Source organism: Anomaloglossus baeobatrachus, chromosome 1 (genome assembly GCF_048569485.1).
Source record: "Anomaloglossus baeobatrachus isolate aAnoBae1 chromosome 1, aAnoBae1.hap1, whole genome shotgun sequence".
NCBI classification, from domain to species: domain Eukaryota; kingdom Metazoa; phylum Chordata; class Amphibia; order Anura; family Aromobatidae; genus Anomaloglossus; species Anomaloglossus baeobatrachus.
The window spans coordinates 458,731,425-458,743,221 of NC_134353.1; the positions used below are offsets into that span (position 1 = coordinate 458,731,425).

The window sequence follows — 11,797 nt, forward strand, 5'->3', positions numbered from 1 at the left end:
TTGGGGATGTAGGACCTATCCACTGGAACCTAGAGTGTCAGTGCCGATTACACCAATACACATCTAAAATCCTAGTTCTCTCAACACTGGGCATAATGGGTTAACCATGTAAGGGAATGGTCGCCATGGGAACGAGTCCCTGGGTATAGCCAGCCTGGTGGGAGGGATCAACAGTGAGTGAAGGAGAAGATAGCACACGGAGGTGTGCGGACATGCCGGAGCTGGGACCGTGTAACGGTGACCCCGGGGCACAGGAGAGAGGTCGCCAGGACGGGTACCGAGATATCGCTGGGACCAGAGCACAAACGAGGCACAGGGCCCTAGGTCAAATGTCAAGTTTCAAATGGTTTGATAAATACCTGTACGGTGAGAACACCTTCATGTACTTCATCGACCCAAATAATCCGGGGGCATCAGCAGTAAACTAGGATTGGGGTTCGGACACTTACCTCCCCGCAAGGTCCGCACTGCCCGCTGTACGGTGGAGACTGTACCCCAAAAGGGACGGTCGTGGTTCCCAAACACTCCGAGGACTCAATCTACAGAGTGCCGGGGACAGAGCAACCTAGGACACTACATTGGCACTGATACTCCTTGGACAGGAACCAGCAGGCCGAGGGTCCATGTCAGTAGAGACTGTTAAAGTTAACCTGATGTGGTCTCCATTATTCACCATACATCTCCCAGGCACAGCCCTACTTGGGAGGGCCTACTATCTCAGCTGCCACTACCACCATCCCTGGGAGTACCCACATTGAGCGGTTCCCCATCTTTAACCACAACCCGCAGGTGGCATCATAAACATTAACTCTTTCTCCCCTGTAAATACCCCCTTTTTATTAAACGTCCCCAGGGCACAGGATCAGGCAACATCCACCAGTGACATTCCCAATTGAAAACTGCTCGGGACCAAGTACCCCCTTCCCAGGGCGACAACCCCCCAGAACAGTCTGTCCCTTGACCCCAGTGCTGTATATCCCACAACTGTCTGTCCCCTGACCCCAGTGCTGCATACCCCACAGAAGTGTCTGCCTACCGACTCTAGGAATGTGGATTCTTTATTTTGATACAATGCTTGTATTAATCACTGTGCTCCAAAAATTAAAGATTTATCTTTTGGAATTAAATTTAATTTTCTTTATAATGGAAGATAAGAATGAATGCAGAAATATTTTGTATGATTAAAGGGTTTGTCCCACAAAGTACATTTTAATTATTTGATCTTGAAACAACAAGTTCCACAATTGGATGTTTTAAAAAAAAAAAATGGTCCCGTCCCGAGTCTTATAAATATGCCCATACTGTGTAAGGCTATGTACCCACCTAGTGTATTTTCATGCAGTTACGCTGTGTATTGCACTGCAGCGTAACTGCATGCATCCTGCGTCCCCAGCACAATCTATGAAGATTGTGCCTAATCCATGCCCACGTGGCATATTGGAATGCAGCATGTCACTTTTCATGCACTTTGGATGCAGGTCCCACTCTATGGGAGAGGCTGCATCCAGAGTGCATGAAATCGGCTTTTCATTACTGTTTCTGCAGCGATTTGAAGCGCACGTGTGCTGTTCAAATCGCTGCAGAAATTTTCTGTGAACTCTTATGTTGATTCCTTTTCCCAAAAAGCTCTACTTTTGTCTCATCTGACCAGAGAACATTCTTCCAAAACGTTTTAGGCTCTCAGGTGAGTTTTGGCAAACTCCAGCCTGGCTTTTTTGGGAAAAGGCATCAAGAGTTTTCAGGAAAAAAAAAAAGGCATTCAAAGAAAAGAACACTGTCCCTAAAGTCAAACATGGCGGACGTTCCCTGATGTTTTGGGGTTGCTTTGCTGCCCCTGGCACTGGACTGCTTGACCGTGTGCATGGCATTATGAAGTCTGAAGACTACCAACAAAGTTTGCAGCATAATGTAGGGCCCAGTGTGAGAAAGCTAGTTCTCCCTCAGAGGTCATGGGTCTTCCAGCAGGACAATGACCCAAAACACTAGAAAATGGTTTGAGAGAAAGCACTGGAGACTACTAAAGTGGCCAGAAATGAGTCCAGACCTGAATCCCATAGCACACCTGTGGAGAGATCTCAAAATGGCAGTTTGGAGAAGACACCCTTCAAATCTCAGGGACTTGGAGCATTTTGCCAAAGAAGAATTGTCTAAAATTCCTGCAGAGCATTGTAAGAAACTCATTGATTGTTACCGGAAGCGGTTCGTAGTTATTTTGGCTAAAGGTTGTGCAGCCAAGTATTAGGCTGAGGGTGCCAATACTTTTGTCCGGGCCATTTTTGGAGTTATGTGAAATGATCAATGATGTGATTTTTGGTTCATTCTGTGTGGTTTTTCATTGCAAGCAAAATAAATGAAGATACCAAAAAATGTATGATTGCAATCATTTTCAGGAAGAAACAGTATTATCTGACAGAATTGCAGGGGTGCCAATACTTTTGGCCAGCACTGTATATTGTAATTACAATATACTTACATATTTTATTATATATTTACAATTTATTATTTTTGTGTTCTAAAGTTGTATTCCAATAAATATTTTATGTTCTATCAAAATATCTTGATTATTGTATCAAATTAAATGTCTGATGTTCACATTGTACTACAATAAATTTTTCACTTAAATATAAGCATTATACTAATTTAGTAAAATATTTAGCACATTCTGCATTGCACTACTGTCCCCAATTTTTTTTATATTTTAGGAGTCGGAGCAGGTGCATTTTATACCGACTCAGACTCCACCAAAATGAGCTCCGACTCAGACTCCACAGCCCTGGATGGCAGCTCATACTTAAAAGCTCTTGCCATATGCTAAAAATTGTCTCAGGGTCTTAGTGTAAACTAGTTAACAGCACAGGTGGATCTCAGATTTACCCATGCTTGTTGGCTAAACCGATATGTAGCTATGTGTATGGAAAGATGTGAGCTTAGCTTGTAAGCTCACAAAGTTATGGATATGACCAAGGACATAAGATACATCCCCTTGGTGGTGAAGAGGTTAAGGGAGGTAGACCAAGCAGATGGGTGGAATAGATTGCTATACCCAACACATTACCACCCTTTTGCACCTGTCAACTGTGCATTGCTGGAACCTTACTTGCATGTTTCTAAAATAAAAACGAATCTGACCGAAAGGTATGCTTACATTCAGCATCCTAGTGCCAGTGTAGCACTAGCTTTACTTTATATGAAAATCATGATTGTTGGTCCCCCTTAAACTACAATTTCTATTCAAATATTGATGGATTTAATAAAAAAATTTAAAAAAACCGAACACAATAAGTATTTTTAAAACTTTATTGCAAAAAAATAAACAAAAACAAAATTCTTCCACATCCTTGAGGCCAGCTGAAAGAAGAAAGAAAAAAGTGTTACTTGTAATTACATTGCACTACAGGTTATATTCCTGTAAAGTGAAACTCCTACATCTAGTGTAACCTGATGCAGTCTGTCAAGTCTTCCTAACCTAGCCTGTATAATTGCATTGCCATGAAAAGATCAGTCTTACTTTATGCTTTTTTAATGTTACACAATGCCATAAGTTTTAGGTACTAGTTAATGACCCAGTTAATAGAAAGTGTTCAAAGATCAAGGCTTAATCACAAGCGACTGCCTTGTCTAGATCTATCTGTTTCAATTGCAGTTTGCACACAACCTATTGAAAGTTGCACAGCAACAGAAAGCAGAAGCCTGAAACAAAAGGTGATATGCCGATTTTCTGGAGTGGTCACTGAACAAATGTAAGTTTATTACAACAAAAATTTAGCAGTCTGTTACACTTTAAGGCTATGTGCACACATTGCATTTTTGTGACCACAAAGATGCACTTTTTGCCCCCCACAATGGAGACCACCACATCTGAAGCTACCAGCGAGCACCATAGAACATTACTGCCTGCTGCATTGTGCACCATACAACTTAAGTGAGTTGCACGATCAGTGGTGACCTCACTTTGAGGACTATATGGCCACAGCTAACCTGAGTGACATCCCCGCTAATCGCACTGCTCACTTCAGTTGCAGCGTTGAGCTCACAGCAGGCAGTCATGGTCTATGGCACTCACTGAGCTTCTGATGTGCCGAGGGGGGGGGGGGCAGGAGGAGTCATGGACCTTTTGTGGGATTATGTTAGACTAACAGTGTTCACAGGATAATAAAATGCTGAGGGTTCTTTGTCTTATTTCAAATAAGATTTTTTTGCAGTGTTTATTTTCACTTACAAATTAGTGATTGTGTTTCTCAGATACTTGCCATCACTAATCTAGGACTTAGTGGCTGCTGTAGGCTGCCATTAACTCCCTCATTACCCCCGCAACAGGACAATTTGGAAGAACTGGGTAAAGTGCCAGCCAGGATAGTCCCATCTAATGGCTGCAGCAATTCATGGTAGCTGCTGGCTGATTTTAGGCTGGGGATGCCCAACAACCTGGGAATAATATTTAATACAGTTGTTCTGACCAACCAGTTAACAGCCAATTAATTTTTGCTTTAAGTAATCAGCAGCACTTCACCTAATGAATAGTTTGCTTTCTCATTGGGCTATTGCCAGCATAGCATACACAGGTGTCAAAGGTGACCTGGCTGTCAATTACACACTTGTCTAAATGTATTAAGTACTTTTAACAAGTATAAACACTTAAGTTGAGTAAGCTATATACACATACTGACCTCTAAAGAGGTAGATACAAAGGACTCTGTTAAGTCATGCTGGACAAAGGTCTAGAATCAGAAGTTACCCGTTATTCTGAAAGATAAAAACACATTACATTTTAATATCACTAGTTAACAAGTCATTTTCCAAGAAAATCTATACATTAACCACATGATTAAGAGCAGTTCCATAGATTCTACTAGAATACTGCAGAAATCACTGCAAACATTGATAAGATTAGTTTGCAGTAGGTAAGCATCACATTATCCAGCTACTGGAAATGTGACCGTCAATGTAGACCAACCACACCATGTGTCAAGTTAAATGTTACAACTATTGAGTGTAAAGTCTAAAGTAAATTCTACAATTTCATCACTTTTTTAAAAAAAAAATAATTTTACAGCAGTGGTCCGTTAAAACTACAGTTGAACATTTGTGTTGACAGGTCATAAAATTGGTCAAGAACGGAAAAAAAAAAAATATATATATATATATATATATATATGGAGGTGCAACAGTCACCCTTTATATCCAGGCCCACAACTATTAAGGACCATGCAAGGCCTTGCATGTGTCTGGCAGTACACAATACATACAAGTTTGAAACTATTTTGTCGTTTCCCAGCACACTGTCAACGAAGTTGTTAACATATGCAAAAGAAACCAGTGCTTTAGGAGCACATTACATTGTACACTTAGCTCAAGGAGTAGGGATGTGGACATGAGCAGAAGAGTTACCTCAAAATACCGGCCTAATTCCACAAATGAACTAGCCAAGAGCAGCTTTCGTCAGGCTTCACAGGATGCACAACACTTGACTTCTCCAAGGACATTGCAGAGTCTGTACTCTAGTAGAGGATTCTCAGAAGGCAGTTTTGTACCATCTAATATGGTGTATAAAAATCTTAATCCCTAATACTGCATAGAAAGTGCTAAAGATTTCATTCACAAATACATTTCTGATCCACAATGCCAGTTTCATAATTTGATGTTTTATTAACCCTCTACAGTGTTATAGGAACACTGTGGCAAAGTGATACCTCATTTTATGTAAGGAAAGTGTTAGTGAATGTCATTAATGGCTGTTAACCTTTGCTTTAATTTCATAAATCAATTGCACATGAAAATAAGTTTGTAATGTAATTTGCTTTTTTGTCAGTCATCGCCAATTCTTGAGGTAAAGCCTGTATTCAGTGACGACTCATTACAGACATTCTAATACAACTGGAAGTGGAGGAGCTAACTATCTGGCTTACAGCCACCATCTAAGCTCAGCAAGGCCAGTTTCACACATCCAGCATGTCGCCAGATTCAGCACTCCAGTACGGTGTAATACAGTACAATGGCATCACAGCAACCTCCGGTATCATGCTGTCATGTGACCAGAGCTTGCCGTGATGCCATTGTACAGGATTACACTGCTGGATCCAGCCAAATGCTGGATGTGTGAAACGGGCCTAATGGGAAAGTCTTCACTGAACACAGATTTTACCTCAGAATTGAGAAATTTATTAATGACTGATCCTTTCTGACAAAAGGCAGCACATTGTCTTACAAAGTTGCCCATTTTCATGCATAGTATTTATTTCATAAATACTCAGACTGCTACTCTTTGGAAGGTTATTCTCATGTCTGCATATTAGCCAATACCTCAAATTAGATAAGTACAGTTCTGATCTACATGGCTCTTACCTCATGTGCATGGCATTGCAGCTTATGTAGCCTATCCAGAGTTGCTTGTGGTCATATAATCAGATACTCAAGCTACAATGCCCTACGCAAGGTAACAGACATTGCTATATCAGAACTATACTACATTTGTAAATTGGAGGTATTTGCCATTACACCTACTACATATTAGGATAGGACCTTAGACATGGGAATAACCATTTCTTTAGAAACCCACTAATCCTGCTATACAACATTCAATGTGATCACTCATACTATACTTGGCTGAGAAGTTGTATTTGATCTAGCGGCCCAATAAAACCCCCAGTGTGTACTATCCCCAGCCACATCCATGTTGTGCAGAAGGTAAAATGTCAGGAGCACATTTCTTTTTATACGGTCTTTTAATAGGCTTCGTGAAGCCAAACGCAAGTTGAATACAAGAATTCTGTAACCACTTCAATACAATTCCATCCAGTAAAAAAAGGACAATATAAACAAACATTTTCAAGAACTTCTTGTGACTTATTGGAGAGATTGGACAAGAGTTTTGCTTTAAGTATATCAAGGAGGCTTGGCCACTATTTACATTGCACCCAGGCTCTGATCTACCTTGTTACACTAAAGGAATGTTCAAAAAGCATTCTCAGAGTACTTGGGGACATTACCCCTGGCACTATATACAGCAGCAACAGGCATAAGACAGTGTTGCATCATAAGACCAAGTCCACCAGCAAGCAGGAGATTGTTTCCACACGCGCCACAAAAATCCTGTTGCTGAAGGAGCTGATCTGCTCCAATACACTCCACAACGCAAGGTTAACTCCAACTAGTGTGCCTCAAATGAAACAGCTCTGACAGGAACTCATACCCGTCACATTAGTAACAAAAGAAAGACTCAAATAAAAGCAAGTGCCCCAGGTCAGACCCTAGAGGACAGCTATTTCACATCAATTAGAGGCAGTCAGGAATATGAAATGTAGAAAAAAAAATATTTAACAGAAGTAGAAGTACTACATAATAACGATTCTGCGAAGCTCCAAAAATCTTTATAAATACAGCCATTGGAAGGACGATCTTGAGTCAGGAAGGTATTTTACTCGTTGTGTGTAGCTGAGGACAAGAAGCAGGCACAGTTGTAAAGCACTTGCATATGGACAAATGGCAGAATAAACTCCTATTGTATTCAGAATGACCCCTTATCCCATTCAGGTCTAGACTGAACCTTAAGGTCTTATGGCAATATAAACTGAAGACTCCCTTAACATGCATTACACTAGATTTGGGACTAGTTTTCCTGCTTTAAAAAAAAAAAAACAAAACATGTCCCCACCCCCAACTGCAGGACAGTTTCACACCTTTCCAGTGTGCAGCATACCCCTGTTATGTTCAAAGCACTTGTCTGCAGCACTGTTAATGCTATAGTGCTGAAGACAATGACACTGGAAGTGATGAGACTGCTCTGGACACTGGAATGGTGAAAAAAAATATATATATATAAAAAAATACTGTTCGCTAGAAAGTACAAACCATGCCCTAAACCCCAAACTCCTGTTAGCAATTACTTACCATAACTGTCATAGCTGTCTCTGTATGAACCTCCAGACCTATCCCCATAGCTGCCTTGACTTCTGCCACTAAAAAAAAAAAAATGTTAAATTTAGATATGATCGTTTAAAAACATACTGATTTAACCAACACAAGCAGCTAGTCTAAACAGACAAATTTAAAGTTGTGACAATCAATTTAAACTTTGCGTTCATCTCACTGGCTTTAGGAGACTGGAGGCCAGCCAATCTATTGTATGCAGTGTGCGGTTAAGGACATCCAATCTATTGTATGCAGTGTGCGGTTAAGGACATCCAATCTATTGTATGCAGTGTGCGGTTAAGGACATCCAATCTATTGTATGCAGTGTGCGGTTGGACATCAGGAATAACTGAGTAGGGGAAACACACTTCAATTTATATTACAATATTAACAGTATGCTTTAAAGCCATGACTGAGGCAGCAAGATTTCATCAAACTCTTCTAGCTAAAAATATGTGTTATCTAGTCTTGCAGCCTAGGCCTATATCTAGCACGTCAAGGGGTTGTAGTTTAAATGCACAAGCCTGCAAGCCACTGACTGGGGATTTACAAGTCCTCAGATCTCAGGCTCTGGTGTACACAATATGCATATCTGCATGCCACAATCCAACTAGATGGGCATAGCTTTGCTGAAAGCAAGAGTACTGAGTGAGGATGTGCCCATCTAGTCTGAATGTCGCCGGGAGTATGTACATCACACATGCATGCAATACATTGATTTACAAGCCTGCAGATTTGTGGATTTAGCCAAAACTGATGCACATTTACAAAAAGCTACATGAGAACTTAAGCGCCACACGGTGGTATTTTGCCGGATAGCTGGATGCAGAACAAATTAGTTTCAGTTCCATTCATTTACAATAGAATTGCTGCAAGATGCGGTCGCATGTGATTGCATCTTGCTGCAGTTTACATAGGAAATGAATGGAGCCGAAACAGGTTTGTGTCGGATCTGGCTTAATACCGCTGTGAGCGCGGCCTAAAGTAGTAAAGCCCAACCCCTTTAAGCAGAGCCCAAAAAGCAAGGAGACCGGCTTAGAGGAGCTCAGGCACAAGACAACCCCCAGGTAAAAAAGTGTAGCAGTAGTGTGACCAAGTCCTAGATAAGCAGGGTGTACAGAACACTGCTTATTTATTAGAGAACAAAAAAACAACCAAACCAGCAACCACCATTAAATCATTGTCAGCTCACCTCCCATAGTAGTCACGAGATCCACCATATCCTCCACTCCGGTTATCAAATCGGCTGCTTCCATAGCCTCGGTCTCCACCACCTGGTTGTATGAAAAAGTACTTAGAATTGGTCCAGAACAGTCATGCTCATGAGAACCATTTGCAGTTAAACAAATTTGGATAAATACCACGTCCTCTACCGCCACGGAAGAATCCTCTGCCACCTGAAGAACCTCCTCTGTAACCACCTCGCCTATCACCAGAGGACTTGCCAGCCTGGTCTACACGAATCTGACGCCCGTCCACAGACTAAGAAATAATGACAAGTGTACAGTGCAAGATATGCTTTAGTGCCTCAACTTTCAATAATGAACTGCATGATACGGCCAGGCTATAGATCACTCCAGTGCAGGTGAGAGCCCACATTGAAGGAGTTGGCTTCAAGACACTGCTGAGGTCATGCAGCCCAGCAGGCTCCTGTGATTAATACAACCCACCCCACCAAAAAAAAAAAAACCCACGATCTTGGTCTAAATTCTCATGTAAGAAATAAAAATCGTTTAAACCCAAGTGCTTCCCACAACCCCTCACATGGCAACTGTACACTCACTTTCCCATTCATTGCCTGCATGGCATCCTTCGCATCATCGGGGCTTTCAAATGTAACAAAGCCAAAGCCCCTCGACCTCTTTGTCTCACGATCCTTCACAACCACCACTACAAAAAAAAAAAATAAAAAAAAAATTAAGAGCAGCCATACAAGGGGGAAAAAAAAAAATTTTTTATATATATGTAAAAAACATACGAACCTTCGGAAATCTGGCCATATTTGCTGAACACCTGTTCCAGGTTCTGTTCGTCGGTGTCGAAGCTCAGGCCACCGATAAAAAGCTTTCCTTCATCTGAAGACATGATGATGTCTGTTGAGAAACACCGATCAATCCGTCACAATGGCTAAAGATGGCGCCCGCCACGTGCCCAGGAGGCGTGCCCTGCAGTGGGGCCTCGTCATTGCGGCCCTGCCCAACAGCAGCCGGCGCCATTACTGAGGCGCCACGTTCTCTGCCTGTATACCCGCGGGATACATAGACCTCTTCCCGGCCATTCCACCGTGTGCCTGTATACCCGCGGGATAAGCTTTTCCCGCCCATTCCACCCCACCTCCGCCACATTACACCATGTGCCTGTATACCAGCGCTGCCGAATAGACGCGGGATACATAGAGCTCTTCGCGGCCATTCCACCCCGCCACATCACTACACCGTGTCCCTGTATACCCGCGGGATACATAGCCCTCTTCCCGGCCATTCCACCCCACCCCCATCACTCCTACACCGTGTGCCTGTATACCAGCGCTGCCGCATAAGGCCGGCGTCACCCAGCACGGTCATGGCGAGAGCGCGAATTCTTCCAATAAAGGTATATTACAAATGCCTGCCCCACTATGCGTGGTACAACATAACCTGCACAATGTCCCCTCGCCACCCCGGCCACTCACCGTATCTCGGCAGCGCCCCGCTAGTCACACGCTCAGCTGCAGACAAAGGACCTGGAATGCCGCAATGCCGCCAACACCTCCTTATAAGCTTTCATTACTCCGCCCACCTCATTTACATTTCAACACCGTCTGGAATGAACCATATCGGCGTGGGGAAAAAATGAGGCGCAAGAAAATACTAATACGACGACCTATAAAAAGCTGTTGATAAAAATTGTTGATACATTTTTATTGCTTCTTCAAATTAGTGAAACAAGAAAAAAAAAAAAATGTCATATGTCGCACAATGGAATATTCCGTTTTCCAATTGCGTCATCAACTTAATATGCAGCCCGCGCTTTGTAATACCAGCGCTCTGATTGGCGGGCTCTGTTGCCGGGCGGACTGGGGCAGGAAACAAAGAACAGGCTTTGTGGTGAAGCACCATTTTGTAAAGCGTGGTCGCAATTTGGATTTAGGTCAGACGGACTTTTTACCGTCTTGAACGCTTGAGAGCGCGACTTCAGCGTGAAGGCGGTAAAATGTAACGTGCCGCGCAACCTGAGGCGCTGAGCTATAGGCTGTGACGTGATGACAGTCACAGCTGTACAAGCCGGCACTACACACTGTACAAGCCGGCACTCTCATATGCACTGTACAAGCCGGCACTACACACTGTACAAGCCGGCACTCTCATATGCACTGTACAAGCCGGCACTACACACTGTACAAGCCGGCACTCTCATATGCACTGTACAAGCCGGCACTACACACTGTACAAGCCGGCACTCTCATATACACTGTACAAGCCGGCACTACACACTTTACAAGCCGGCACTACACACTGTACAAGCCGGCACTACACACTACAAGCCGGCACTACACACTGTACAAGCCGGCACTCTCATATGCACTGTACAAGCCGGCACTACACACTGTACAAGCCGGCACTACACACTGTACAAGCCGGCACTCTCATATACACTGTACAAGCCGGCACTACACACTGTACAAGCCGGCACTCTCATATGCACTGTACAAGCCGGCACTACACACTGTACAAGCCGGCACTACACACTGTACAAGCCGGCACTCTCATATACACTGTACAACCGGCACTACACACTGTACAAGCCGGCACTCTCATATACACTGTACAACCGGCACTACACACTGTACAAGCCGGCACTCTCATATACACTGTACAACCGGCACTACACACTGTACAAGCCGGCACTC

The 11,797-nt window shown here is 43.1% G+C and overlaps 1 protein-coding gene across 2 annotated transcripts; it reads right to left on the reverse strand.

The window, feature by feature from the left end:
- Positions 1–3,283: 3,283 nt before the first annotated feature.
- Positions 3,284–10,679, reverse strand: LOC142317148 (cold-inducible RNA-binding protein B-like). Of its 2 annotated transcripts, XM_075353193.1 has the most exons (8): positions 10,580–10,679; positions 9,891–10,001; positions 9,692–9,798; positions 9,270–9,390; positions 9,101–9,182; positions 7,888–7,955; positions 4,668–4,743; positions 3,284–3,348 (listed from the first exon to the last, which is right to left on the reverse strand). In XM_075353193.1, exons 2-7 carry the CDS (start codon positions 9,991–9,993, stop codon positions 4,739–4,741), a joined length of 486 nt encoding a protein of 161 aa, XP_075209308.1. In that variant the 5' UTR covers positions 9,994–10,001; positions 10,580–10,679; the 3' UTR covers positions 3,284–3,348; positions 4,668–4,738. The 2 variants fall into 2 exon arrangements, with proteins under 2 accessions (XP_075209308.1, XP_075209300.1); XM_075353185.1 differs by lacking the exons at positions 3,284–3,348; positions 4,668–4,743 and adding an exon at positions 6,704–7,431.
- Between the last annotated feature and the right edge of the window lie 1,118 nt (positions 10,680–11,797).

Excerpts from the sequence above, each read along its gene's own strand:
- LOC142317148 (XM_075353185.1), bottom strand. The coding sequence starts at position 9,993 with ATGTCTTCAGATGAAGGAAAGCTTTTTATCGGTGGCCTGAGCTTCGAC. Across the intron at positions 9,391-9,691 it reads TGCAGGCAATGAATGGGAAA|TCTGTGGACGGGCGTCAGAT; the intron begins GTGAGTGTACAG and ends ATTATTTCTTAG. Across the intron at positions 9,183-9,269 it reads CCGTGGCGGTAGAGGACGTG|GTGGTGGAGACCGAGGCTAT; the intron begins GTATTTATCCAA and ends TCATACAACCAG.